The sequence below is a fragment of the Salvia hispanica genome, chromosome 3 (assembly GCF_029641045.1).
Source record: "Salvia hispanica isolate PSC_SH4W2 chromosome 3, Shi_PSC_v1, whole genome shotgun sequence".
Taxonomy (NCBI): Eukaryota; Viridiplantae; Streptophyta; class Magnoliopsida; order Lamiales; family Lamiaceae; genus Salvia; species Salvia hispanica.
Genome location: NC_142694.1, coordinates 5,900,537 through 5,927,122, shown reverse-complemented (window position 1 = coordinate 5,927,122; position 26,586 = coordinate 5,900,537). Strand labels below are relative to the sequence as shown.

General features: G+C 37.2%; 7 protein-coding genes and 2 non-coding genes across 13 annotated transcripts; 6 read left to right on the top strand and 3 right to left on the bottom strand.

Annotated features, from left to right (window-relative positions):
* Positions 1 to 626: 626 nt before the first annotated feature.
* On the top strand, positions 627 to 3,818 carry LOC125215769 (serine/arginine-rich SC35-like splicing factor SCL30A). Its single transcript, XM_048117305.2, has 6 exons — positions 627 to 761; positions 1,667 to 1,844; positions 1,958 to 2,035; positions 2,776 to 2,940; positions 3,095 to 3,226; positions 3,352 to 3,818. The coding sequence occupies exons 2-6, from the start codon at positions 1,687 to 1,689 to the stop codon at positions 3,644 to 3,646; spliced, it is 828 nt and encodes a 275-aa protein (XP_047973262.1). The 5' UTR covers positions 627 to 761; positions 1,667 to 1,686; the 3' UTR covers positions 3,647 to 3,818.
* LOC125217223 (small nucleolar RNA Z102/R77) lies at positions 1,211 to 1,287 on the top strand. The gene has a single exon (XR_007175641.2). It is a non-coding gene; the product is annotated as a small nucleolar RNA Z102/R77 (small nucleolar RNA).
* LOC125217222 (small nucleolar RNA Z102/R77) lies at positions 1,351 to 1,427 on the top strand. The gene has a single exon (XR_007175640.1). It is a non-coding gene; the product is annotated as a small nucleolar RNA Z102/R77 (small nucleolar RNA).
* A 618-nt stretch (positions 3,819 to 4,436) lies between the features above and the next one.
* Positions 4,437 to 8,199, top strand: SLP1 (Calcineurin-like metallo-phosphoesterase superfamily protein). Of its 2 annotated transcripts, none has more exons than XM_048118790.2 (10): positions 4,437 to 4,698; positions 5,079 to 5,179; positions 5,290 to 5,403; positions 5,584 to 5,796; positions 5,990 to 6,122; positions 6,197 to 6,363; positions 6,651 to 6,739; positions 7,238 to 7,307; positions 7,692 to 7,778; positions 7,864 to 8,199. In XM_048118790.2, the coding sequence occupies exons 1-9, from the start codon at positions 4,521 to 4,523 to the stop codon at positions 7,776 to 7,778; spliced, it is 1,152 nt and encodes a 383-aa protein (XP_047974747.1). In that variant the 5' UTR covers positions 4,437 to 4,520; the 3' UTR covers positions 7,864 to 8,199. The 2 variants fall into 2 exon arrangements, with proteins under 2 accessions (XP_047974747.1, XP_047974746.1); XM_048118789.2 differs by having other exon boundaries at positions 4,442 to 4,698; positions 5,987 to 6,122.
* Positions 8,200 to 8,794: 595 nt separating this feature from the next.
* On the top strand, positions 8,795 to 10,641 carry PBCP (Protein phosphatase 2C family protein). Of its 3 annotated transcripts, XM_048114916.2 has the most exons (10): positions 8,798 to 9,012; positions 9,106 to 9,163; positions 9,231 to 9,310; positions 9,390 to 9,471; positions 9,548 to 9,618; positions 9,708 to 9,787; positions 9,869 to 9,966; positions 10,059 to 10,182; positions 10,260 to 10,342; positions 10,417 to 10,641. In XM_048114916.2, exons 1-10 carry the CDS (start codon positions 8,879 to 8,881, stop codon positions 10,525 to 10,527), a joined length of 921 nt encoding a protein of 306 aa, XP_047970873.1. In that variant the 5' UTR covers positions 8,798 to 8,878; the 3' UTR covers positions 10,528 to 10,641. The 3 variants fall into 3 exon arrangements, with proteins under 3 accessions (XP_088924327.1, XP_047970873.1, XP_047970874.1); XM_089068201.1 differs by lacking the exon at positions 10,417 to 10,641 and having other exon boundaries at positions 8,795 to 9,012; positions 10,265 to 10,312; XM_048114917.2 differs by lacking the exons at positions 8,798 to 9,012; positions 9,106 to 9,163; positions 9,548 to 9,618 and having other exon boundaries at positions 9,244 to 9,310.
* A 26-nt stretch (positions 10,642 to 10,667) lies between these two features.
* Positions 10,668 to 13,156, bottom strand: LOC125214053 (uncharacterized). Its single transcript, XM_048114914.2, has 2 exons — positions 12,131 to 13,156; positions 10,668 to 11,296 (listed from the first exon to the last, which is right to left on the bottom strand). Exons 1-2 carry the CDS (start codon positions 12,908 to 12,910, stop codon positions 11,081 to 11,083), a joined length of 996 nt encoding a protein of 331 aa, XP_047970871.1. The 5' UTR covers positions 12,911 to 13,156; the 3' UTR covers positions 10,668 to 11,080.
* Positions 13,157 to 13,535: 379 nt separating this feature from the next.
* On the top strand, positions 13,536 to 16,092 carry LOC125211562 (protein FLC EXPRESSOR-like). 2 transcript variants are annotated; one of them, XM_048111418.2, is made up of 4 exons: positions 13,536 to 14,085; positions 14,418 to 14,593; positions 14,715 to 14,797; positions 15,701 to 16,092. In XM_048111418.2, exons 1-3 carry the CDS (start codon positions 13,610 to 13,612, stop codon positions 14,795 to 14,797), a joined length of 735 nt encoding a protein of 244 aa, XP_047967375.2. In that variant the 5' UTR covers positions 13,536 to 13,609; the 3' UTR covers positions 15,701 to 16,092. The 2 variants fall into 2 exon arrangements, with proteins under 2 accessions (XP_047967375.2, XP_047967374.2); XM_048111417.2 differs by having other exon boundaries at positions 13,537 to 14,085; positions 15,696 to 16,092.
* Positions 16,093 to 16,389: 297 nt separating this feature from the next.
* On the bottom strand, positions 16,390 to 18,690 carry LOC125215389 (ferritin-3, chloroplastic-like). Its single transcript, XM_048116792.2, has 8 exons — positions 18,382 to 18,690; positions 17,906 to 17,989; positions 17,756 to 17,816; positions 17,580 to 17,667; positions 17,205 to 17,266; positions 17,006 to 17,071; positions 16,863 to 16,926; positions 16,390 to 16,671 (listed from the first exon to the last, which is right to left on the bottom strand). Exons 1-8 carry the CDS (start codon positions 18,657 to 18,659, stop codon positions 16,622 to 16,624), a joined length of 753 nt encoding a protein of 250 aa, XP_047972749.2. The 5' UTR covers positions 18,660 to 18,690; the 3' UTR covers positions 16,390 to 16,621.
* A 1,203-nt stretch (positions 18,691 to 19,893) lies between these two features.
* Positions 19,894 to 26,392, bottom strand: LOC125216911 (LRR/ubiquitin-like domain protein). The gene is made up of 10 exons (XM_048118698.2): positions 25,966 to 26,392; positions 25,788 to 25,882; positions 25,374 to 25,526; positions 23,037 to 23,147; positions 22,839 to 22,939; positions 21,517 to 21,654; positions 21,273 to 21,321; positions 21,096 to 21,161; positions 20,842 to 20,961; positions 19,894 to 20,308 (listed from the first exon to the last, which is right to left on the bottom strand). The coding sequence occupies exons 1-10, from the start codon at positions 26,138 to 26,140 to the stop codon at positions 20,195 to 20,197; spliced, it is 1,122 nt and encodes a 373-aa protein (XP_047974655.1). The 5' UTR covers positions 26,141 to 26,392; the 3' UTR covers positions 19,894 to 20,194.
* Positions 26,393 to 26,586: the final 194 nt, after the last annotated feature.

Here is a 26,586-nt window from a genome sequence, read left to right as displayed (position 1 = left end):
GTCAAATAAACTTTGATTGTCCACTTTACATAAAACCTGTTTTGAATAAAATTAGGTCAAATTTGAAGTTTATTAATTAAAAATGTGTTGGAGTTCATTGATTTCGAGTAATCTCCAACTTCGGTTACATACAAATTTTTTAAAAATACTACTCCCTCCGTCCCATAAAGATTGTCCCACTATATGACACGAGTTTTAAGAAATGGAATGAAAAGTGAGTTAAAAAAGTTGGTGGGATGTGGATCATACTTTTAAAAAACTTTTAAAGTATTAATTAATTTTATAATAAAATATGAGTAGCAATGAGTTGGTAGAATATGAGATCCACTATCGAAAATGGTAAAAAGTGAAATGGGACAAACTTTGTGGGACGGAGGAAAATAGAAAAATGGGACAATCTTTGTGAGACGGAGGGAGTAGCTATTTAAATCTCGATTCTTGATTAAATGTTAATGCTTTGAAATTTCAATTAAAACATAATATTAAATCACAAAATTTAATTTATTTTAATGGTCATATTTATGTAAATTTAGGTCAAAATTTAATTTATTTTAATGGTCATGGTACCATTTTAAATTAGATAATTTTTTTAGTCCAATCCATTATTTCCTAATTAGTGAAATAGGGCAAATAATTGGTGACGTCATAATCTGGGACCGATTTCTGCATTTAAATTCCCCTTGCCCTAACCCTTGCTCCCTACTTCGTCCGCCACTCTCTCCCTCTCCCTCTCCCAAATTCAGTTTTTTTCTTGCTCGAAGGTAATCTCCTCTCGTCTGATTCGTGTTACCTACGTACATTGTTACACGTTCGGATCCAATTTTTACTAGAATGAGTTCACTCAATTGTACGATTGAATTTATGATTTCTGATTTTGAATTAGAGAAAGGCTTGTTATTGGAATTAGGTTTTTATTTTTTGAAATAAGTATCTTGGATCTTGTTTTTAGCTTACCGTAAGCGCCCTTTTTGCCAGATGCTCCTAATATCTCTGATTCAATACGTTGTTTTTGGGTGTTAGGGTTCCTATTTTTTTCCTCTGCTCTGTTGGTTTTTCAGATGCTTCGTGCGTCTAATTGTTCTGGTAGTTGGGCGTTTTTACTAAAATTTTTTGAAGGTGTTTGTGATATTGCAAAGTGTATATTGATTCCTCACCTGTGTGTTTCGAGGAGAAGTTATTACTGTTTTGTTTTCTTATATTGGCTATCGAAGAATGGTTTGAAGATTATAATATATTGATAGCTGTTATGATAGCCACTTATCATGTATTAGCTCTAGCTGATCATTCTTGCCAATATTATTGTGCTCAGTTTATTGTTTACAATGTCTATTTTGTTTTTTGGTTTTTGGAGAATGAAATGATGATTACAATTGTTTGATAGCTGATGTGATGGCTATTTATCATGTATTAGCTCTAGCTGATCATTCTTTCCAATTAGAAATTTAATCGTTTTTCTTTGGTGTGCAATTTTTTTTGATTTGAAACATATCATGTGTTTCTCTTATTGTATGAATTTCATTTTCAATTTTCCTTTTTGTTAAGTTATCATTCTTTTGTTAATTTGAACACATGATTAAGAATATTTTGATCACATCAACTTGCTCCTCCCCTTCTCTCTTTGTTTTATCTCCCAACATTAATTGTCTCTAAACACTTCTCAATACAGATTTTGTGTTACTTGACCAAATGAGGGGAAGGAGTTACACACCTTCACCACCAAGAGGATATGGTAGGAGAGAAAGGAGCCCCCCAAGAGGAGGAGGGGGACGCTATGGTAGAGGAGGAAGAGATAGAGATGATGCTCCAACCAGTCTTTTAGTGCGCAACCTTCGCCATGACTGTAGGTTAGTTTGTTGTACTTTTCATTGTTCAGTTTTACCTTCACTCGAGAACAAGTTCACCTCAAGCATTAAAGAAAGAGAATGTCGAATTCTTAATCCTCAATTTCTTTTTGCAGGCCAGAAGACTTGCGGAGGCCATTTGGACAATTTGGCCCGGTTAAAGACATTTATCTGCCTAGGGACTACTACACTGGGTGAGCTTGATAGACTGGCATGACATTCTATATCTTTATTGCCATTCTGTATCTCTCTTCATATAATATTACGAAATCAAGCGCACTTTTTTGCGTGATTGTCATCAGTAGCTTTTTTCTTTTAAATCCTCTATTAGTGTTTTTCTTTTAGAATTGAATATTTTATCAAGCCATTTGAGATTTAGCAGTGAAGTAAGAGTTATGAAGACATCAGTCAAGTAGTAAGAGTTCTGTTGTACATTCTAATAGTAAGAGGTCTCTTGACGTCAATCAAGTTTTAAGGAATTGAAGGTGATATAATTGGTAATGAAGGTTGGAAGGATTGTTGTTGAATACAATGAGAAGATATCAAGATTACAAGTCTTGAAGAATTTCAAGTCATCTTATATTGTCCTTACCAAGGTCAGCTGCCAAGTGCTTGTTTATGCGCTTATGATGGCATTCCATATTATTGGAATTATTTTTTAGCTATTTGAGGTTTGTGAATTGTAGAAAATATAAGGTAGCCCCCACTAACTGCGTTATCATCTAACTTCTGTAATTTAGTTGATATTGTTGCATCATTTTTCTATTGAATTTTGTTATAGGATGTATTTAATAGCTATAATCATCACTAAAGCTGTATGATTGTTCTGGGTTTGGGAGATAAAATGTAGTGCAGGATATTGGAGAATGCATTTGGATGATTAATATGCAACTTTTGACTTACTATTTCTTTAATTGTCACTTCTTGACTGCAGTGATCCTAGAGGATTTGGTTTTGTTCAATTCGTGGACCCTGCTGATGCTGCAGATGCTAAATATCACATGGATGGGCAGATTTTGCAAGGTCGGGAATTGACTGTTGTTTTTGCAGAGGAAAACAGGAAAAAGCCAACTGAAATGAGATCCCGAGAAAGGGGAAGGTATTTATCTGCATTAAACTCTCCTTATTTTACTTACTAGTATTTCGAAAGCATGGAAATCAGTATGTTATTGGATTTGTCATTATATTTCACAGCATGGTTGCTTGGACAGGACATTTGTTAACATATTTCATTATTTATTTTCTTCTTTCAGTAGTAGAGGAAGCAGTCGTGTTTATGATAGGAGGAGATCACCTCCTCGCTATTCCCGTTCTCCCCGTTATTCCTCCCGTTCACCACCTCCTCGGGGTCGTGAGTACTACTCTCCTAAGAGAAGATATTCAAGGTTGGATGCCCTCATTTGTAAAGCATCCCTTGTCTGCTGTCGCCATCCATCTCTTCAGTCAACTTGAGCTCTTCTCTACTTACTTTGTTTGCTGACCTATACTTAAAAATTATAAATATCTGCAGGTCTATTTCCCCTCATGAGAAGAGGTACGGCAGAGAGAGGTCATACTCACGCTCTCCAGCACCACGGGATCAGTCCCCCCCACCCTATGATGGAGCAAGGAAACACAGTGGAAGTCCAGTGAGAGAGCGGTCTCCATTTGGATCGAGAAGCCGCAGCCAGAGTCCTGGTCAAGGTCGTGGCCATTCTCCGGTTAGAGCTCCTCCTGCTCGAAGCCCCAGTCGTAGCAGAAGCAGGAGCCCTTACCCTGCAGATTATCCAACTGGACCCGTGAGGGATAGGTCTCCTAGCCAATGAGCTGTGCTGCTCTCGCCTCTTGTAATATCGCGCACCTTGTGTTACTAGATCATCTAACTAGGTTGGCTTTGTTTTATCCCAAACTTCCAGTAGTCTGATTATGTCTTGTCCTTGATGGTGCTTGGAATATTTGACATTATGAGTATTCAGTTTGATTCGGTGTTTTCATTAATTTGGTATTTCATTATATTCGCTTTTCTAACAAAACAAAAATGTTTACTTTTGAGTACATAATAGAAATGAAGAAGGCATAACATGTCTCGTTAAATAGCAACTTTATGATTGCAAGTGGTGCGTCCTTGCTCAAGCTTCTCGTGTTGCTTGGCCTTGTACAGCAGCGAGCGGAGTACCATCTCATTTGGTCGATGACGCATCCATTGAGCAAAAACACTAGTGGCGTGGAACCGAAGCCAATAGTGGAGGACAAATGGCCATATAGTTTTCTAGTAATAGAGTTGGGTTAAGGATATATCCGTTTCACTCGTGGGATCAGAACAATAAAGAATATGACTTCATCGCTTCTCATCAACATTAACATAATTATATTTCATATAGAGTACATTTGTACATTCAAGGAACAAGCTCATGGCGCCTTCCGTGACAAATTTCAGCATTGAGATAATGTAATTTTAAATGATTAAAATATAAATAATAAAACTTACTCCATCTTTGGGAATTCCGTCCGTAGTCACGAGAAAGTGGCCAAGAAACCAAATTTGAATGTGTATCTGTATTGGGTGGGGTATCGTACAAAATTTGTGGTGGAAAAATGGAAACTTGGTGGCAAAACGAGTGGACGACTCACTTTCAAGTGTCGCACCCACAAACATATCCACAAACGCCAACAAGTATTCGCAAATCTATGGAGATTTGAATGGCTTCCGTTGCTCTCGGCTGTTTCCTTCCTCTGCAAACGCTTCGCCGCAAGCCCCTACTTTGCTGTGCTTCAACTCCTCACAGTTTCAGCCAAACCACACCCACCTTAAAGCCGATCGTCGTCGATGGTGATCCGCCCACTTTCGTCTCCGCTCCCGGTCGCCGAATAGTTGCGGGTATAATTTCTCAATTTTTCTTTCTACTCTTCCAATTCAATTAATTGGGGTTATGATGTTTACAAGGAACTACTGCTAAACTTAAATCACAGTATAAAATTTTGAACCATCAAATAGTTGTCTTTGAGCTCCAGTTGTGCTCTGAGACAGATTCTGGCATGTTTGTAGAGATGAAGTATTCTTTTTTTTTTAAGGCAGTTTGTATGATGGCCCCAGTTTGAATAAGCTATCCATATTATTGCAACTGTGACTAGCATCAATCAAGTATTTATTTCTCATTTGGAGAACAAACTGTGCTGGGTAACATTTTGTGCTAAACAATAAGTGTCATTGACTTAATGTGTCTGTTTTCTTCTGCTCTTTACTGTGTGGTCAAGCAGTTGGGGACTTGCATGGAGATCTTGATAAAGCTAAGCATGCTCTTCAGATGGCTGGTGTCTTGAGTTCTGATGGCCAAAACTTATGGGTTGGTGGACAAACGGTATGCATATCTTTATAAAATTCTGTTTTAGGAGCAACTCATGCAAATATTTTTCAGTAACATAAATCTAATGCCTCTTCAGGATTTTTGACATTAGTATTCATGAGCAGGTATTAGTTCAGGTTGGAGATATACTTGATAGGGGCGAAGATGAAATTGCAATATTGTCCTTACTAAAGTCACTAGATATCCAGGCAAAAGCTAATGGGGGTGCAGTTTTCCAGGTATATCCTATGCTACCTACATGTATGTTTAATCTTGATTTTCATCGATAGTTGTAAATACAACGAGCAGGGTCAATTACATCAACCTTGTTATTCTAGTATTTTTGTTTTCCTTTGTCCTTTCTAACACACGAATAAGGATAAAATCATGAGTGATACAATTATGTTTTCTTCTTATAGGTTAATGGAAATCATGAAACCATGAATGTGGAAGGTGATTTTAGATATGTAGATTCAGGGGGATTCGATGAGTGTGCCGCCTTCCTGGAATATTTGGAAATCTGCAACCATAACTGGGAAGAAGCGTTTGTTGGTTGGTCCAGTGTATCAAGGAGGTGGAGGGAAGAGCGTGATGTGCCAAAGAATCATTGGGGTCCCTGGAATTTGGTAAAGGTAATTTATGTATTGTGATTGTACTTTTGAATATATTGAATTTGAGAAATTTTAGTATGTCAAAATGATTCTAGTAACTTGGCTGTTGATGGCTATGATTATAATGATTTCAAAATTGATTATTGTCAGAATCGTTAGGCCACTGCATCCTGATATTATTTCTAACCCTATCATCTGGCTATTAGGACAGCAGCAGAAAGGAGTCATTGCGAGATCATACCTCCTAAGACCAGGTGGCCCGTTGGCATTTGAATTGGCGCACCATGCTGTTGTTCTCAAAGTCAATGACTGGGTATTCTGTCATGGAGGCCTTCTTCCTCATCATGGTAATTACTATAAACTTAATCTCTGCAACTTGTAGAGTTATGTTACCAGCCTTCCTCGTTCTGTTTTGCTGCAGTTGAATATGGCATAGAGAGAATGAATAGAGAAGTATCACACTGGATGAAAGACCTTGGCATGGATGATCATCCCCCATTTATTGCCACCAGAGGCTATGATAGTGTAGTGTGGAGTCGTTTGTACTCCAGAGACACGTCAGATCTGGAAGATTATCAGATCAATCAGGTTTGTGATTGTACTGTTTATATATTTGATAGGGTCGTACAATTTTTATGGTGTGGTGGGTGGACCTGGTGGTACCACTCTAGTTCAAATGTGGAAGCTCTAGGCTTCATTTTTTAGATGTGGCACCGTTTACATTTTCCGATCTTGTATTTTATTTGTATTCAAATGATAAGAGTCCTAGTATACTGCACACACGTTAACTGATTGCTTGCTAATTGGAGTAGTTTATTTTTGTAAACAAGTACACCTTGGAAGCAGCTAAGAGTACTTAATTTATCTCTTAACAGATCCAATATATTCTTCGTGATACACTTCAAGCAATAGGTGCCAAAGGAATGGTGGTGGGACATACGCCACAAAGTACAGGAGTAAACTGGTAAGGATACTTGAACTTTGTTTTATTTTACAGTTTTACTTATGAATACTAAACATTTATCCCTTTAAATGTTGATTGGATGAATTTGGTGCACCAGATTCACCGTTGTCTTAAACTACCCGCTTCACTCCTGCGCTCTTGACCATATCTTCTGTACTGTCTTCATATAACCATCATAGCTATCTTTTTAAATATATCCCTAGAAAAATAGTGTCTGTGTGCCGTAACCCTTAAATGTTAATGAAGTTTTCATCAGCCTTAGTCTTCGACGTAACACTCCCGTTAAAGCACTGAGATGCTGTTTATTACTACAACATGAGCAAACATCGTGTTGAAAATCTATGCATCTCATGTTTGGAGTAGAAGAGAAGCATGTGTGCGATAGGGTTTTATATGAAATCTACATCGTGTTGAAAATCTATGCATCTCATGTTGAAAATGATGTGCCTGTATTGGGACTGATTGTATAGCAATTGAACGAGTTTGGTCACCCTGCAGTGAATTCAACTGTAGCATTTGGCGAGTTGACGTGGGAATGTCAAGTGGGGTCCTTGACTCAAGACCTGAGGTAAATCTTACTTCACTCAATTTCCTGGATATTAATAGCACTGTACTAACAGTAAGAAGGATAGTAGTAATTTAAACATCTCCCTATATATATGTATACGAAGTTTGGTTAAGCTTATGAGCTCCGAGAAATATTTGCAAAATGAGAGCATATGATCTCAATCTAAAAAGAAAAAGAAAGATAACTCCTGAAACCCTATCTTCATTGTGGTATTTTGACTAGTTTTCGATTCTTTTGCTGATACAATAACTAGTGTAGTTACTGTGTGAGATAGAGATATTTCTGAACTCTGTTGTATTACTATGAGAGACATTGTTTCAAGCTTTCTGAATAATACTCTGATGTATAGAGAATAGCTGATGAGATCTGATTTATTTTGAGCAGGTTTTAGAAATAAGAGAAGGTAAAGCAAGGCCAATCACGAGCAGACGAGATAGATACAGTGAGCTCCAAGTAGTTGATTATATCTAGGTAATAACCTATATCCAATCATGCTTCTTTCCCATTATCCTATCTCCATACAAACTTTGAACAACTCCCTACTTTTTTTTTCCAGATATCTTATGCTGCCTTCATCCATTGTTATTATCTGTTCTGCTCTCCCTTCACTTTTCGTGTTCAAGTCCACCTGAAGATCTCCAGAGTTTGTGATGTTAACCGCAGATGCATTGAACATATACTGGTCAGAGCGATCCTTAAAGGCATTGTCTTGTGCACCTTATATACACAGACAGCTATATACATACATGTACTGTACATATTAGTGGCATTGAGAAACTTCACTGTATATAAAGAGTTGATTATTTTCTAGTATTACTACTTGAATGGAAGTTCCCATATTTATAGGGAGTATATTATCATTATGTGGAGAATTCACTCCAGCTTTGGTCGAGTAGTACTGTTATCTACATGGAATTACTTTTGAAACGGTCTATAAGTTTTATCAGTGTATGTGGTTCGGATCAGATGGCTTTAAGGATACACGATAACAACATGATCATTCCGATTGAATTTTCAAATTCATTTGAATAATGCCCTTCCTTCGAAGTTCATGTCAAATATTAGATCTTACATTAAGAATACAATTGACATTTTTTTGTTACCTGTGAATGTTTTGTAGTATTAGTACTACAAATAAAAAAATTGGCCAGCAATTCAACCATTTATTTATTTATTTAAAAAAAAATTAAACACAGCAGTAGCAACTTTGATGATATGAGTTGCATTAACAATCAAGTTTGAAAGGAGGACGAAAAAGATCATTATTGAATGGAGTATAATGTTTTGTGAATTTATTTTTATGTATTAGAACTTTAGACAAGACATTATTTTTATTTAATTTTTGAACTTCATTTATAAATTCATAAGTATTACTGTATTTGTTTTTAGGAGTAGTATTTAGGATTAAAGATGATTTAATCTCTTTTAAGTTGCTTTGTTCGTTACTACGTAGATTTCAACTTAAGTCTGTTTTGACGTGGACGAATGAGGAGCGTGAAGTCCTCCTTCTGTGAAGAGAAACTGATACCAGTTGATCTCATTCACTTGTGGAGAGAAAGAGAGTGAGAGAGATGGCAAGTCCAGCAGCTTTGAGGCCTTTCAGCACTGTCGTTTACTCGGCAAACCGACTCAATCCATCAATCTCCTCTATTTACAAACCCAAGACTCTTCTTTGCACTGCATCATCTCTCTCCAATCTTGTTGGGTAAACAATTTCTTCCGTAATCCCATTTCAAAATCACGCCTTCTATGTTCCTGAAGCCCAATTTATTTTTTCTTGTGAGACATATTCATGTAGCTCAGAAGCAGGCGTGTGCTTGAGTGTTGGAACCCACCTCATTCCCCATCCCGACAAGGTACCATTTTTTTCTCTCTATTCACTCTCCTCGCTACCAAGATTGCTTTTTTATTTAATTCTTGCAGGTTGAGAAAGGCGGAGAAGACGCCTTCTTTGTCAGCAACCACCGCGGCGGAGTCATTGCCGTTGCTGACGGCGTTTCTGGGTAACTGGGCTTTGGCATTTCTTTAATCTCAACAACTTATGTTAGTACTTAATAAATAGTGTGTGTTTGATCTTGGCAGTTGGGCTGAAAAAGATGTGAATCCAGCTCTTTTCTCTCGTGAGTTGATGGCTCACGCTTCTAGCTTAGTGGAAGATGAAGAGGTATTGATTTCTTGTTTGTCTTTCACATTTTCTAGTTTGTGAGTGAAGAAAAAGACATGAAATGGTCTGTTGTTAGGTTAACTATGAGCCAAGAAGTTTGATTAGGAAAGCACATGCTGCTACCACTTCCATTGGCTCTGCCACTACGTAGGTTCTTTTGCTTCATATTTAGTGTTAATGGTTGTTTATGGCCTTGAATTTTGACAACTACTTGCGTTTTCACATGCCTCTGTTAGAGTTGTTGCTATGCTTGAAAGGAATGGGATATTGAAGATGGCGAATGTAGGGGATTGCGGTGTGAGAATCATACGGAGAGGTGATGCCGTTGGGATGTCTTTACTTGTTTCTCATTTCAGATTTTGTGTGTGTGATTGATCTTAACATATGGTTATAATAGGTCAAGTAGTATTTTCTACATCTCCACAAGAACACTATTTCGACTGCCCATTTCAGCTGAGTTCGGAGGCTGCTGGTCAGACATTCCTAGATGCAACGGTGCTAAATTATTCAGTTCCAGTTGAATACAGCATAATTCCATCCATTTTAGATGGTGAAGCCATTGTTTGTGTTATGGTGGAAAAATGCAGGTGATGACTGTGGAGCTGATGGAAGAGGATACGGTCGTGATGGGGTCGGATGGGCTATTCGACAATGTTTATGACACAGAAATTCTTGAAGTTGTGGACTCATGTGATAATGTTGCTGATGCTGGTATATTCTGTATCTAGTCAAGACTTGTTAATTCTGGTTCTTCCATACTCTTCTCACTGGGTGTAGTCGTTATGTAGCAAAGGCATTGGCTAATCTTGCTCATAGCCATTCGAAGGATTCGAGCTTTGACTCTCCTTATTCCCAAGAGGCTCGAGCCCGGGTGAGTTCTTCACTTCCCCACTTGATCCCATTTTGCCTATGTTCTTGATAAGAATATGTGATGCTTTTGAGCAGGGTTTTGATGTTCCTTGGTGGAAGAAATTCATGGGGATGAAGTTAACAGGTGGGAAGCTTGATGATATCACTGTGATCATTGGGCAAGTGGAGAGCTCATTGAGCTCATGAGAGAGAGAGAGAGAGAGCACTTGCATTAACCTTGTTTCATTGGACTGATGCATGTCTACAGAAATTCTTGGTATTGATTGATTGTTAGGGGAATATATATACATGATGATTTCATTTGGAAGAAACTTAAAAACCCAGAATTGCAAGAACAAAAAATCAATTCAAAAAACCAATATCCAATTTCAACATGTGTAGTGACAAGTAACAAAGCAACAAAGATCCATTTTGTGACCTATATCAAAATTTTCTGGTGCAATTAGAGTACATGGGTATATCATAAGCTCCACAAGGCCCTGCTATTCGTAAAGTACAGGTCCGTGTGACAATCAACGAAATAAATAATGGGGTAAAAATGATCCTACTTTCGCCAGATTATTGGAACGGATAACAACTTCTATACTAAATATGAGTAAAATGCTCCGGTATGAGGGCTTGTCTCCTCGCTTCTGTATAAATCAAATCGCTGACATAAGGTGCTTATCCAACTAGCTTGCTTGAGCATGCTCGTATGCTTCTGATACAACAAACTGAAAAGCTGCATTGCCTCTGCTTTCTAAGTCACATTGTTAATGTTGTTGCCATTGTTTGAATCTTGGAAGAAGGATTTTGCTGCTTCATACGTAGACCAGCAAATTGCAGCAGCTGGAGCATGGAAGAGCATTCTGGGCATCCATCCTCTCATAAGACCTCTGTATCCATCTTTCTTTATTATTGTTCGAAAAACATCCCCGATTGAACCACTAGCAAATCTATCACATCCACAGACACCCTGCATCACCCCAGTTGATTAATCTGTAGCTTAAAGAGTCGCACACAGAGATTCCTTACACTAACAAAACTAATAAACACCATCACCTTTCAGTTCTTACAAATATAAAAGCTTTTATAGGTTTGTAATAGTATGAAGTTTAACCAGAAAGATTGTGAATACGTAAAGAACAAACAAGATAATGATAAACGAGACAGGATATGTTGAAGCAACTTCGATTTAAACAAGAAAGATAAGGAAAAACAAATAAAGACAGCAACTTTCTGTAGTGATGAACACAACAGATTAGGCATTAGGCACATATGCCCTTAAAAAACACCACTCAAATGGACAGATCGTGAATACGTAAAGAACAAACAAGATCATGATAAATGAGACAAGATATGTTGAAGCAATGTCATTTAAACAAGAAAGATAAGGAAACACAAATAAAGATAACTTTCTGTAGTGATTAAAACAACAGATTAGGCAATAGGCACATATCCCCTTCAAAAACACCACTCAAATGGACAGAGCAATGGTCACAAGCATCTCCTAAATGCTCATTAACACCACCCTTGAATACCATATTTCACCCACACTATATCCAAGTAGCCCTTCTCCCCCCCACAAACCTCTTCCCTCCATCCAACATATCCCACAACAAGGCAATGAATAGCCCTACCCACCCACCCAAGACTGAACAATTAATTTTCTATGTAAACCCAAGTCCATGACTGTGAACCAGTCACCATTATATATCATACTCTATACAACAATTTGAACTTGTACATGTTTAAGTTACAACAAAAGGAGCTCATTTACATAAGAAAACAAATAAATAAACTCAAGTACCTGGCACTGCAATTGAGTCTTGACAACATCAAGGGGAGTGGTCAAGGCGGCAGCCATTGCCCCAGCTGCCGCGCCAGCTGTAGCATGGACCACCAACGTTTCCTCACTTAAACTCTCCGGCGAATTTGAGACCTCCGTCAAACCCCTTTTCGCGGCCTCATACGCGGCGAAATGCACCGCCGTGAAAGGCGCATTCATCAGCACCGTAGTCCAATAAGAGGCGTAAAACGCCCTAAACCCATCCTGCCTCATCACTCTCGTGACGCAATCCAAAACCCCCTTGTACGGACTGCTGCCCAGCTGCAGCCTCTGCTTCACCATATCCATCGGCGTGAGCACCGCGTCGCTAGCGACGGTGGCGCATATGCCCGCGGCCGCGTGCGCCGCGTGGTTGTCCGGATCGCCGCCGGAGAAGCTCTTCTTGCATATCTCGTAGACGGAGAAGTAGGCCGCGTGCGCGGGCCCCGCGCCGAGCGCCATGGCGCCGATCCCGCGGTAGAGGCCTCTGGCGCCGTCGGCCTTCAGAATCGACTGCACGGCTTGATTGACGCTGGCGGACCGGATGGGGCAGGAGCCTAGGGCTTGCATTTGGGTTTTGATGGTGTCGACGGGGAACATCGCCATGTGCTCCACCATGCCGGCGACGGAGCCGGCGATCATGTACTGCCAGAATCGGAGCCCGTCGTGCTCCACGGCGGCGATTGCCGGGCTGTAATCGGGCTGCGGTGGCAAGGGGATCAGCTCCGCTTGCTGGAATTTCGGAGAGGCGTCTGTGGCCATGGAGGAAGGGATCGGAGTGCGGAATTAGGGTTCAACAATTGATCAATCTGTGAAATTGGAAATGGAAAGTTCAAAACTAGGGTTCCAACTTCCAATTAATGGTAGTAATTTGTAAAATCGAAGCAATCTAGATACTGATGAATATCAAAATTCAATCTTTACTGCAAATTAGCAATTGGGTGCTGGAAAATTCGCCGCACTGATTTTGTCTTTTTCTCTCTCTCCAAAGACGTGATTTATCTACTACCAGTATTTTGAAAAATAATACTTTTATTTATTAAATACACAGATTAATCTTTATAATCAAATAACCGATTTTTATTTTGAATTATCTCATTTAGAAGAACATCTACAATAACAATATTGGTTTATTGCATAACAAATAACAATTAAGCCTGTTTGGTAATATATGAAATACTTTTATACTATTGAACTAAATTTGAATGTGATAATCTTTCCGCATTTTAAGATTATCTATTACCAATTACAGTATATTTTCCTTGTATAACCCTGTCGATACAAGTAAAAGATATCAATATAAAATGCAAAGATATGATAAAATAGTATCTCTAAATACAACAGTGTCAAGATAATACAAATAAGTAAAGAAAAACAAACAGAATAGAGAATATTTATTGAATAAGTTTTTGTATTTTCAGTGGTAGAAAAAAAACTACTCATCCTAGTGTTTGTCACAGCATGGCGGGAGAAAATCACCACCGCCACGTGGACGAAATCACCACCGACCTCCGCCCCCCTCGCCGCCTCACTCCGACCGACATCCGTCTAATCGAAGACCGCATCGCCGCCCGGAGCAGGGAGATCCAATCCCTCCTTCTCGACAATCATCGCCTTGCTGCCTCCCACGTGGCGCTCAAGCAGGATGTCGCCGCCGCCCGGCAGGACCTCCACCGCCTCTCCGCCATCAAGGACGAGCGGGATTCGCACGTGCGAGAGGTCTACGAGCGCTCCCTCGAAATGGAGGCCGGGCCTCGCTCCGCCGAATTGGATTGGGTTAGGGCTGAAATTAAGGACCTCAGGGCCGAGCGCGATCAATTATCGGAGAAATTGAAGGAAATTCAAGAGGATTTAGCAACCTTTCATCCTGAGCAGCATGAATTCTCTGAGCTCAAAGCTGACATTGAGGCGTTGCATACAGAAGTTGGCAAAGGAAGGTATGCAACAATGCATCTTTGTATTTGGATTTTCAGAAAACTCTCTGTGATATCAGATGAATTTGATTTACTAACAGCCAAATTGTACGCGTTTAAATGTTTGAATTGTTGTTAGAATCAATTACTCATATAAATGCATGATTGTTACTGTTGCTTTCTAATTCCACTGTGATGATTATAATTTTAACCACTACAGGAAATATTGCAATTTAGAAAAATCCTTCAACTGTATCAGTGCTTCTGATTGTAATTAATTGCTTGAAGGTCAATTTTCACTTTTCAGTGTTGATAATAACTCCATAATGTTTATTTTCATTTGTAAATGTATGAAGGGCTGCAGTTGAATATGAAAGGAATATGCAGTCCACTCACTGTGAGCTTAGTGAAGTAATGGAGAAGCGCCTGATATCCATGGCTCGTGAGTCAGAAAAATTGCGTTCTGAACTTGCAAATGCCGAGAGGAGAGCTATGGCAGCCATTGTAGGTGCAGGTGCAGCTGCCAACTCAGGTAAATCCTACAGGATTGTGCTCCTCTTCTTGCCACATGGAGCTTGTTGGTTTATTTTCTATTGCATATTGACAAAAACCATAACTACACTAAGATTGTTTTTTTTGTGTGTGTCTTTCAGGTCCTGGATACACCATTCACCAGAGTTCTCTTCAATCTGGAATTTGCGAAAACTCCTTAGCTGATCATCATGATGTCCATTAGGTTTGGCTTATCTCCTGTAATTTAAGTTTGAATGGAATCAAACCAAAAGGTCTCATTTTCATCCTGTTTTGACAGTAGCATGATGGTTTAATGCTACTTTATAAACTCATTATAAATAACTGCCCTTGTGTTGGTATTTCCAGTGCCTGATAGCACCCATAAAGGAGTAATAAACAGGTTGGTTTGTTGTGAAAGAAAAAAGAGAAGGTGGAAGAAATAAGTGGATGACGATGATGCTTTAATGTTGGAGAATAATACAAATTTTGTAATAAATGGCGACTAAGAAAAAAAGAAGAAATTTTAGGAGTACAAGATAACTTGATAGTGCGAAATTTTGAGTAGAGGAATGGAACATAGCGTTGATTTTTTTTATATTAGTAGTGAAACACTAGAAATGAAACCACAATGGTCATAAGAACTAGTGTCTGAGAATTTCATATGAGTTATATAAATGATTTTTTCTCATTATCACAATATATATGTAAATCTCCTGTTCTAATATTGGACTGCTTTCTGCTGCAGTTTGAAGCTTGTTTATACTTCTTTCTTTTCAAAATTACACCTATTTGTGGCAATTTTTGTCTTGGGATTAGAATTAGTATTGCATATACAATTGCTTTCTCACCCAGGACGCTGTTTTTCTGAATCAACAAAAATGTTGTGCATGTGCCTATTTGGGAAAAGTTAGACACAAACTCTTGTCTTTTCGCAAATATCAGCATTTAACTTTTTTCTCATTTGGGCTATATTACTAATGGTTATTACAACAATAATGATATGGCAAGTACATTGCAGTTGTAGTTAACATGTCAAAATATACGATTTTTTTGGTGTGGATGTTTTCTATAGCTGTTATTGGCAATTACTAACAATGCCTTTGTTTAATTTATTGAACAAGGTAAGACTTATGTGGAGGGCCTCTCATTCCTCATGGTCAGTTCAATATGCAAAGGTAGCAGTGTTGTATCTAAGCCACCATGCAAATTTGGAGGGCTCAACAGCATGCCGTGATTGCTTGGTACCACCAAGAAGTGCACTAAAACCAGGAAGCCAGATAAAATGATGCTACTTAAAAGAGCTCATTTGACACTCGAGACACTTGGAACTTTAGTTTGTAGGGAATGTACTTCTATCAACATTATCATTTAGTATACTCCATAGTATTTTTTGGGGGTTTAGTACTAACCGACTAAAATATAACGATGAAGTTTATTTATAATGAAATGTAATTAACATATGAGAAAAAGCTGAATAATTGAAAATGTTCTGAGGTCGTGATTGTTTTTCCTCCTAAAGCCTTGAAGCAGGTACAGTTATGTCCCTAACTTTGGTGTTTAATCATGCAATTTAGTCAAATTATTATACTAACATATAAGAGAAAAAAAATTTAATTTTAATTAAATAATATCGATTTGATCATTAGATGTTATGTCCACATGGGATTCTTTAGTTACCTAACAAATTAGAACCCATTAAACAATTGAAATAAACAAAATTTTATGGGACTAGTCATAATTTACCAAAATTTGATGTTTTAAATGATTATTTGTTCTAAACAAATTATTAATTTATTTTTATTTTTGTAAAAATAATGAGCAAGAAACACAACTTTGACATGCTTCACATATTGAGAATTTTAGACCGTATAAAAGGGGAAGGAAAATGAAGGTACGCGAACACAGAGAGATTCATAAGAAAGCATGTTTATACTAGAAAAACAGAATCAACCGCGGCGTCATTTCACAAGTCTCCATCAATTTGTTAGATTGGGTAATTTCGATGCAAAAACTTGCTCAACTTTTCCATTCCTATTAAAGTTCCAAGTCAAACTGCCGTAGCGCCAGCTAGAAGCGTCTGATTAAAGTTCCAAACACCTGGAAACAATGATCAAACACAATGAGAAAAAAAGTAATAAGATTATACTACCATATATACATAGAGAGAAAAATGTTATGCTAAACATGAATTAAACGAGTATTGCTCACAAGTCACAAATAGTGGTCAACATTTATCACTTTATATAGTACTATAATGTAAATAAAACAGGCATATAATGTTACTGTACCATGGCCTGCGCCAACCCTTCTCAACTGAGCAACGTATTCAGATATCTTCTTGATGGACTCAACCTAAACATCGCAGCTATTAGACATTAACCAAATTATAAAGTTGAATTTCCTAACCATGTACTGAAAAGTATTGAGTCACCTGCTCGCCCAAAAACTCACTCTCCACAAAATCTGCAAGCTGGACGTCGTTGTTCTCATCAGCCACCTGCACATTGTTTCAGAAAAAGACATAAACTTGCAGCTCCGTGGATAAATAGCACGAGCAAACATTTTGGCAAGCAGCAGCCATAGCCAAAGATATAGCAATTCAGATTATGAGGACAAATGAGATGATGTACCTTGTGTAAATTCAGAAGCTTTTCATTTGTCAACTTTTCCAGAGATAGAGCGAGCTCCATTGCTGAAAATATTGAAAATGGAAGCAAGTCAGAACCATCATGGGTTGTAAACTAGATGTGATATGATAGCATCGTTCCTATTAGTATGGATTTAAGACATGATAAGTAAACAGATCATTTCAGAATATACAAACAGGGAACTCTGCTTTTTTTTTTCTGCACAACATGAATAGTAAGCTTCAGCTCAGTGACAATAACCATTTAGGCTGAAGCGTTATCATAAACTAGATTTTGATTGCTGATGCAAGCAAAGCTCAAGTCATTATTATCACGCAATTTAGGTAGATGCTTAAAACAGAGATCTGCTCAACCTACCATACAATGCATCTCCTTTGTCGAGGTGATCATAGTCAGAGATCGGCGTCATCATCCCCTGCAACTTAACTTTGCCACCTCTCTTATTCTGTACAAAGATAGAGAAAGTGAGACGCTAGGAATTGGATGAAAGCTGAAATGGATTAAGCAATCTTGTAGATACACTGAAAAAGCACCTGATATTCCATAAACTTCTCTGCATGCTCCCTTTCTTCTACACTGGCTTCTTTAAAAAACCTAGCCATGGTAAAGAACTTGTGACAATTTGATGTACAAAAAGTTCACAAAGCACATGAGAGAAACATGTCTAGATTTGAGAAAATTACTTGGCAATCCCCTTAAGAGCCACGTTGTCTCTGTCGAAGTAGGCATACATTGCGTGATACACGTAAGATACATTATATTCCACACTGCCATTCAACAAAACCGATCAGGCAAAAATTAGCTTGGTAATTGGTAATATTGTCTATTAATCGTATTCATTTTACAAAAGGATTAGCATTCCATGAAAAAAGAGAAGAGTACATATAAATGATTAGCTTCGCAGATCTACTAAAATTTAAAGAGAAGTATACTAAAACACTTCAAAAAATTAGTCAGATCCACATACAAACCAAATGTATAATGCACGATTATCTAATAGTTCTAAACATCTGGATTTACAGCACTCGGCGCAGTAACAAGCACAAACATGATGCGTAAAAATTATATACATACAGACGCATAAAATTAGGGATATCTATACGTACGAAAAATAAAAGTGGGCGGGAAAGAGAAACACGAAGAAAAAATTAAAATGTACTTGATCTGATCGTTGATAGCGGCTTCGCAGCGGTCAGAGTAGACATGGCGAGCAAGGGAGGCGTGTGGAACGGTGGGGACGAGAAGGAGTTCCTTCTTCACTTCCTCGAACGGCTCGAAAACCGCGGTCACAATCGCCGGATTGTTAGCTTCAGTGGAGGCGTTCATGACCAGACAGCCAGCTCTCCGGCTACACAGAGGCAGATCTCCGGCTCCGCCGCCGTGGAGGAGGCGAGGAGCGAGAGGCTGAAGCAGTGAATTGGCCGCTGTGAGCAACATACTTGGTTCGTGTACCCAAATCTGGAGGTAAATTTGTGAGTTCTGAGTTGGCTTATTCTTATTTTATTAAGGAACAAATGGCTAACCGTTGGATTTGGGACACGTGGACGGCCTTGATTGGGGGATGATGAAGGGCGTGTGCCTGTCACGTGGAACTATATATACTCTCCAAAGGAGAATATATAGGAAAGGAAACTGATTCATTTTTTTAATGTATTCAACTAATTTAATTTCTTGATATTTAATTAATAGTATTAGCTTCTATAATAATACTATCTCATTTGGAATTACAAGACACATTTATTTCTTTTTCTATTAAGTACATCAATATCGCAATTCTCACGTTCCAATAATTTTTTCCACTTATTTTTCTTTAAATTTTAAAACTAGCCTGAAACTTAAACATTACATTATTTCGCTGTTGGGGAATTGATATTTTTTTCTAAATCAACCAGATCTGTTTTTATGGTTTATCGGTTATATTGCTGACTGCTGACTATCCCATCACAACATTACAAGTTTATTGTTAATAAAAGTCAATTAACATCATACCAAAACGCATAAAATTTTCAAAACTAAACACTGATTAATATTGAATGTATTTTAAACTGATTGAATCCATGAGGATCATCGCTTTACTCCCAATAAATTTATAATTTACCTAAAAAACGTTACAATTATTCGAAAAGTTTTTCGTTATTTTCTCGCATTTGTCATTACTACCATACATTTAATCTACAGATTTGAGTTTAAAATATAAATTGTAGCAATTTTTTTTAATTATACTTTTTATAGGTACTTTTAATATTATGGAAATTCTTAATTATTTTTGTAAAACAAATATTGAGTGCAATGATATATTATTTGCGGGTTCTATTTTTATTAATCAATTTTATAGCAGTATAATATTCAGAATCGTCATATATCATCACATTTACAAATTGTTTGTATTAAGATCATATTTTAAAGGTTTTATTTGATACTATTAATTTGTTTCAATTTAGAATTTAGTGTTATAACAGTAATAATAGAACATTTAATACTACTATTTATACTAGTACTTTGTAAATAAGAGGGTATGATTTTATTTATTTTATTATTTTTTTTTTTTTTTAGGGTTTAGGACTATGTATACAATTACAACCCAAAAATAGATAGCACCTTATAAAAGCAAGCACAAACCCACTTTGTATATAAATATGAAAAGTAGACACCAATAAAAAACAAAAAGAAATACTATAACTGATTCTTATTTGTGATTGAAAATTTTGCCTCCGATTAAGATAGATAAATATCAGTGGGGCATTTTACATAGTTAGATTAAGGAAAAACCAGTAAACAAATCCACCATCAGAAAACACAAATAAAATCATACACTTTGAGATGTCATGGGATGAATTCTTGCTAAGCAGGAATTAGTATAATCACTTTCAAGAAAATCAAGCCTATATCATGGAGTATATAGGCTGGCAAGGGGATTCAAATTTCTTGTACGGTTATACCGAATGACCATGATTGAACAAGCCTGCAAATGTTTACCAGTTCTTGTCAGCACCTTCATCAAAATCACCCGATCCATCCACTCGAAAATCAAGTTGCTTTTGATGCTTTAGTCTTCGACGCTCATCAAATTTCTCCCATCCTTCAAACTGCAAAACAAGACCGGTAAACACATCGAGTAATTTGTTACAGCATTGATTTCCATAGCTCCTACTTGTAATAAAAGTTGAAAAGGTCAGGATTCAGACCAGCCCCTATTTTTGAAGTTTTTCAACTCTTTTTGCCTAGCCCTTAGTTACAATATTAAGATTGCATTCCTCTTACAGGCGATAGTTCTGCATACAGCCCTCCACCAAACTTGAAATGGGGGGAGGCTTCAATTAACATAAATCCTAAGTGCAAGTTTGCAAACTTAAATCCTAGAGTTGAAAATTCACAAAGAAATGCTCTAAACAGTTCGTAAATGCTAACCCGAAGAGGATATATCTAGCAATCACATAGAAGCTGGATCCTAATAAACAAAATGTTTAGAGGCAATAACAGTCTTACTCACAAGGTGAGTCCGTATAATTTGTTATCTAAAGTCAAGGTCCTGTTTACGTATGTTGGACAAGGCTATAAGATGCATGCAAGTAATTAAGTTATATGTGTGGAGTGATTTATCTGAAAGAATGTTATGTACCTGGCGCAGAAGATCTATCGTTATTTCTGTTCCATGAAGATCCAGTGTGGAAAGCTCTATGCACGAGCGAAATAATGTTTTGGGCAGGGTTGTCAGCCCATTATTACTGAGACATAGTGCCTGCATAGGTTTTAAACGAATAACTATCGATCATAAAGGAGAACTATCAGCTTTAACGGTTAGGAAGCTTGTTCCCACACCCATTCAAAGGTGAACAAATGCTATGGTATATCACCAGAGGAAGAAGGATTAACCTTTAAACATTTTAAATTACCAAATGTCTCTGGCAACTCACTCAGCAAATTACATGATAAATCAATCTGCACAAACGTAAACCAAGTAAATAGGGGTAGATGATGAGGTTCAGAGCAGAAAATGATCCATGCTGACAGTAAGAATAGAACGGGAAAGGAGGAAAGAATGGATCATACTTCAACAAGAGAAATGCAATCCCCGATACTCATAGGAATAGTTTTTAACCTGCAATAAGCAGAAATATCATCTTGAAAGTCGGACTAAGTGACAATTTACTAAGGGACAAAAAAGGACGGATAGAAGCTGCAAAACACCTAGCAGAATTCAACAACTGGCGCTCACCGAACAGAACATAATTATATTTGAGAAGAAAAATAATGCTGGAAGGCTATTATACAAATGGTTTATTTGCCAGTTTACCTGTTATTCTTGAGTTTTAACACCTCAAGACTTGTCAGAAGACCTAATTCAGTTGGGATACACACCAACTTGTTGTTAGTGATATCAAGTTGCTTCAGGGTTGTCAAAGCACCAAGTGCTGAAGGAATTGATGTCAAACTGCCAGGAACAAGAGATAGAAAGGCTTCATAACAATGGATCAGATTTGCCTAAGATGTAATTAAAAATTATAGTGGTGGTGAATTTGTTAGACAAAAAATTATAGAACAGAAACAAGAACTAGACAAAATATTTTTTACTAAATTATAGGAACGAAATAATTAGTATAAATACAATGCAACCAAAATGCAATAGTGCTATGAGGCATGAGCATAAGGCTCTAGATATTTTGGCTGATTTAAGAACTGCCAATCTGCTATATTTTCCTCCAGAAACTGAACAGGCCAGTAAAATGCTATCAACCATTAGCATTAGGACAAGAAATGGTGTAGATCTGTACAGAGAATGGCTTGAAAACACCCTAGATTACATTTTGAATGCATGTTCAAACACTCTAAAACATGATGTAGCTATTCTTAGTATGTTTTATGATGATAACCAAACAATTTAAGAAAAGTGCAATAGCTGCAACAGCCCGAATGACTGCAAAAACCAGCATAACTTACAGTGATGCAATCTTACAAGAAACTTTGCAATATTCCACTACAGCTTGAGTTGATTACATTTAGTACACTACGGTTGCAATCACTTTGAGTAATGGGAATCATAGGATAGATTGATATATACATGATTAGGTACTTGAGGGATAAGATGGTCAAACAAGTCCAAATTTAATCAATCCATCAAAGTAAATGGTAGATTAGCTTGGAATATTTTTATCTATCCATCCTATTCCACAAAGTAAATTTTCCACTTACTATCATGAAATCTAACAAGCAACCTTCAAAGAATACTTTCAGCTTGGGCAGTTCAGAAGAACCTGTAAAGCTCTACAAGTAGCTCTTTGAGAACTTAAACCCTGTTTCATTTTACTCTACTGCTGTTGACCTTCCAGAGATAGAGGTAAAGTGACAAACACAGGAATCAACAAGGCAAGGATAGAGAAGTGAAATTAAGAAGAAACAGATAAACATGGGAACTGCAACAACCAGGAAGCTAGACAGAGTGCAAGGACATGCATATAACTTGTTAACTAAAATCTTCAAGTAACTTTAGTTGTTTTAGTAAGTTACTTCTAAGTATATGTAGCCAATTCTATAAGTTACAATACATGTAATGTACTAATCAAGTATACATATGAAGAGACTAATCCAATGAAACTACTGGAGTATGAATGGACATACTTATTTTGGTTGAGTGATAGAAAAATGAGATGCTTCAAAGAAGCTAATTCATCCCAGGCAATGGAAGTATCCGACAAAAGATTGCTATCAAGAAGCAGCTTCTACACAAGAAGAAACATTACAGAGAATAAGATATTATTATAAAGAAGCTTTACTAATTTAAGAATGTTTTGAAGCTAAACATTGAGTTATGTAGACCTTCAACTTGCTTAAGCCGCCAATTTCAGCAGGCACCTCATGTAAAGAGTTGTGGCTTACATCAAGCACTCTAGCCGAAGATCCACACGTCCAAGCGTCCTTAGGTATAGTCTAGCATATACAAGAAGTATAAACATTCTCTAAGGGTACACCAGAATGATTTAACATAGTCATTCCAACTTTAGATATACAGATATTCTCCATACCCAAATATCAACAATGTCTACCCAAATGAAAATCAGAAATGTAAAAAGGATACACAGTTTTATCAAGAATTGTCATTTAAGTTAAAGCTTGAGTTTCTTATGGCTGATCACATGAAAAACGGATATCTGCTACTTCATGTAAATGTGGAGAAGGGTAGAGGTTACAAATACTTTATTAGATCAATGTTGGACAACACTTTGGACAAGCCTTCAAGATTTTCACCACACAGCGATACTTTAAAGTACTTGATCAATTACACTAATATATCATGCCACATATCCATATATGATCTATTTTGTAATTCTAGATTCAGTAATAATTCCGAATGCAACATACAGTAGGTGCTTAAACTTTAATTATGTTCTGTATATCATCTCAGTATATGCCATGCGTCTAATTTTCATGTCTACATTTAAACTTCTAATGCAAGGGGCTCAAAGTATTATTTAATGCTCACTCATCACAGATCATTAACAAAACATATGCAACACTGGGCAACACTTCTTGCAATGTCTTTCTTCCTTACCCTTCACACAAATACACTTTTTAGAGTTGACCTTGTTTTCCAGGTAGTCTAAAGTCCTAGACCTCAAGACCAACTGTACTCAGCAGTTAGCACCACATGTATTTGCTTATGTAATCCTGCTACCGTAGATTTGAAAAAAAGAGCGACTACTATGCACTTGACTACGAACCAGGACTTGAACACTTCGAAGTCACAAGACTCACAACACAGGACGAACTCATATTTTACCGATTACCATACTAGCATTAGAGTTGATCAACTACTCTTGCATCTAACGCCAGAGCCATCAAGTTCAAGTGCGCATTCAGACGATATTTTAGATTAGAAATATGCATTAGATCAATCCTGTCATTGAAATGAAGTTAAGACTTAAGAGGTAAAAGATGTTTCATTCACATGAATTAGGAGGAGCGATACAACAGAGTTTTATCCATTTTGCGCAATAAAACCAAAGCTTATTTTCTTTTAGATGTTGAGAATTGCAGAAAGAAGTTGAGTTGTTTTAATTTTGCAGGGCAGTAAGCAGATTCTCCAATTAAGGGCTTAAACTTCTTGATTAGTTAAATATTAGAAGAATATAGTCACATAGATCACACGGGCAACAAAAGTAAGTATTGATGCCAAGAAAGTTGATTAGATGTTCTCATGCTACTATGCTAGGTGAGTTCAATATATAATAACCTATTATCGTTATCTCCGTTATCTAGGTTAAAAAAAAAGAATAATGTGGTCGAAACTATTCTGTACTAGATTAATCTTTACCAATCAATGGAAACCAACAGCCAAGTTTCCACATGGGTTCCAAACTAAATTTGACTTAGAAACCAATAATAGGAAATGAGTTATAAGCTTGAATGTTGAGTTGATATACAAGTCAAAAGCTGAAGACAAAGACACTATCCACAAGACATGAACTAGTAGATTACTAATGGACAGCAGCCACACAAATCTACCACCTAGAGTCCTTTCAACAGCTTGCTGTGCTCTTTCTATTATTGTATAGAGACATAAAGGGGCCACATGTCTTTGTTGTAGTAATATGAGTGTTTTTATCCTATTGGTGATTACATACCTAACCAGTTATCTACTTATCTATGTTCTTATACCACAAGACAATATGCAGGTTGTCCTATTACTATGGCTATTAGTCCTTCACCACATGGATTGCCTAAGGCGAAGTAAGGTACTGGATTTACAAGCTAGGGGGAAATCAGTAATTTTGAACCACAGATGCTGAAAATCTTTTAAAATATTATGTCCTAGAGGATGTAACTCAGCTCAAATGGTACTGCCCAGCAATCTCAACCAAATACCATTATTTAATATTTCAGCCTTAGGTTGCTCGGCTAAAAAATGCTAAAAACTGATGTAACTTTATTCTATTTCTATGTTCTTCAGAACATAGGAATGACTATCTGTCATTATGCAAGGATATATGCAAATATGTATGTGATTTATTATGTTGGTGAAGGTTCCCAAGTTAAACAAGTATATGTGAAGAAAAAACATCAATTCCTCATCATATCTTAGACAAAACATAAAAATACAATTACAAAAAATTAAAGATTGCTAAAATGTCATGTTCAATTTAAGTTTCCGTATACCGTGAGACCACAATCCGACAATGCTAGGACCCCAGAGAGTTTCCACCGTTCAAGTCGGCTCTTGGTGACAGTTTCTTCATTGGTTTTCCTCTTTTCTGTTGCAAAATCCCTCGCCGCTCTTGCAGTGGGCAATTCTTTTTTAATCGGTCCACCCTGTTTAAAGATATGCAAATCAGCACTCTTGAAGTTCAAGATAACACTCTTTTCAATCTCCCGAGATAGCTTTAGTCGAACAACTATATCAGCTAGCTATGAACCATCATAAATGTTTACTTCAATGAACAAAAGAACGAAACACATTGGCTCGAGACAGCTGCAGCACTCTGTTCTTAAAGAGAATACATAAATTGGGGCCATGGCCATCAAATTTATCCCAATATAATCATACTGAAAAAGAAGACGACGATGGCTTACCCCTTGATGTAAACCTTGTGACGCTATGAGCATAATTTTCGACCTATCACTGATATCCGCCGAGGCCAATGACGAATCGTCCGATAAAACTTTCCCTGAAAAAAATCTAAATTCAGGAACCCTAATCAAAGTAAAAAAAAAAGGCTATCACATCAAAAAATGTAAAACTGAAAAATACCTTTGCAGATTAGCTTCTGGCCCCGAGGGAGGACATCGGTGAGCGTTTGAAGGAGAAGTTTAAGGTCTTTGACGGTGGCGTCCGCCGCAATTTCAACCGGTATGGATCGACCGCCGAACTTCACACTCAACCTTACTTTGCTTGTTTCCGCAGCCGTCGCCGCTTCGGAATCCATCTCGGCCGAGCTCGATCAATTGTTTTGAAGCAACAATTGATTAATGCGAGAGATTCCCAACACTAACAATTCAACAATCACACTCTTTTGGTTGATCGAGAGTATTAATCCAAATCAATTTTTTAAAACCGGAGCTTTGCTGAGCTCTATTTTTGGTTGATTACAAAAAGCAAATTGATTATATTGAGTCGAAAGTATCATTTTAATTTTTATTGTTACTACATTAATTTAGACACCAGTTAATTCAGCCATTGAAATAAACCAAAAAACTGATATCGGTGGGAATCAAGCAAAACAAAATCAGCGAAATACGTAATTGGGACCCATCAACTGTGTGGGGTACTTGGGATTCAAGAATTGTACTACTTGTGCAAAGGTGTGTATAGTCTTTCTTGTCACCAATTTATGCTTGAGAAAGGAACATCGATTGTAATAACAAAATTTTA

Excerpts from the sequence above, each read along its gene's own strand:
- LOC125211562 (XM_048111418.2), top strand. The coding sequence starts at position 13,610 with ATGGCGGGAGAAAATCACCACCGCCACGTGGACGAAATCACCACCGAC. Across the intron at positions 14,086-14,417 it reads ACAGAAGTTGGCAAAGGAAG|GGCTGCAGTTGAATATGAAA; the intron begins GTATGCAACAAT and ends AAATGTATGAAG. Across the intron at positions 14,594-14,714 it reads AGGTGCAGCTGCCAACTCAG|GTCCTGGATACACCATTCAC; the intron begins GTAAATCCTACA and ends TGTGTCTTTCAG.
- LOC125214053 (XM_048114914.2), bottom strand. The coding sequence starts at position 12,910 with ATGGCCACAGACGCCTCTCCGAAATTCCAGCAAGCGGAGCTGATCCCC. Across the intron at positions 11,297-12,130 it reads AGACTCAATTGCAGTGCCAG|GGTGTCTGTGGATGTGATAG; the intron begins GTACTTGAGTTT and ends GGGGTGATGCAG.
- LOC125216911 (XM_048118698.2), bottom strand. The coding sequence starts at position 26,140 with ATGGATTCCGAAGCGGCGACGGCTGCGGAAACAAGCAAAGTAAGGTTG. Across the intron at positions 25,883-25,965 it reads CCAGAAGCTAATCTGCAAAG|GGAAAGTTTTATCGGACGAT; the intron begins GTATTTTTCAGT and ends GATTTTTTTCAG. Across the intron at positions 21,162-21,272 it reads ATTGCATTTCTCTTGTTGAA|ATTGATTTATCATGTAATTT; the intron begins GTATGATCCATT and ends ACGTTTGTGCAG.
- PBCP (XM_048114916.2), top strand. The coding sequence starts at position 8,879 with ATGGCAAGTCCAGCAGCTTTGAGGCCTTTCAGCACTGTCGTTTACTCG. Across the intron at positions 9,164-9,230 it reads TCATTCCCCATCCCGACAAG|GTTGAGAAAGGCGGAGAAGA; the intron begins GTACCATTTTTT and ends TAATTCTTGCAG. Across the intron at positions 10,343-10,416 it reads CCCAAGAGGCTCGAGCCCGG|GGTTTTGATGTTCCTTGGTG; the intron begins GTGAGTTCTTCA and ends GCTTTTGAGCAG.
- SLP1 (XM_048118789.2), top strand. The coding sequence starts at position 4,521 with ATGGCTTCCGTTGCTCTCGGCTGTTTCCTTCCTCTGCAAACGCTTCGC. Across the intron at positions 4,699-5,078 it reads CGGTCGCCGAATAGTTGCGG|TTGGGGACTTGCATGGAGAT; the intron begins GTATAATTTCTC and ends GTGGTCAAGCAG. Across the intron at positions 5,404-5,583 it reads ATGGGGGTGCAGTTTTCCAG|GTTAATGGAAATCATGAAAC; the intron begins GTATATCCTATG and ends TTCTTCTTATAG.
- LOC125215389 (XM_048116792.2), bottom strand. The coding sequence starts at position 18,659 with ATGTTGCTCACAGCGGCCAATTCACTGCTTCAGCCTCTCGCTCCTCGC. Across the intron at positions 17,668-17,755 it reads AGAAGTTTATGGAATATCAG|AATAAGAGAGGTGGCAAAGT; the intron begins GTGCTTTTTCAG and ends ATCTTTGTACAG. Across the intron at positions 17,072-17,204 it reads AGCTTCTGAATTTACACAAG|GTGGCTGATGAGAACAACGA; the intron begins GTACATCATCTC and ends AACAATGTGCAG.
- LOC125215769 (XM_048117305.2), top strand. The coding sequence starts at position 1,687 with ATGAGGGGAAGGAGTTACACACCTTCACCACCAAGAGGATATGGTAGG. Across the intron at positions 2,036-2,775 it reads CCTAGGGACTACTACACTGG|TGATCCTAGAGGATTTGGTT; the intron begins GTGAGCTTGATA and ends TCTTGACTGCAG. Across the intron at positions 2,941-3,094 it reads AGATCCCGAGAAAGGGGAAG|TAGTAGAGGAAGCAGTCGTG; the intron begins GTATTTATCTGC and ends TTCTTCTTTCAG.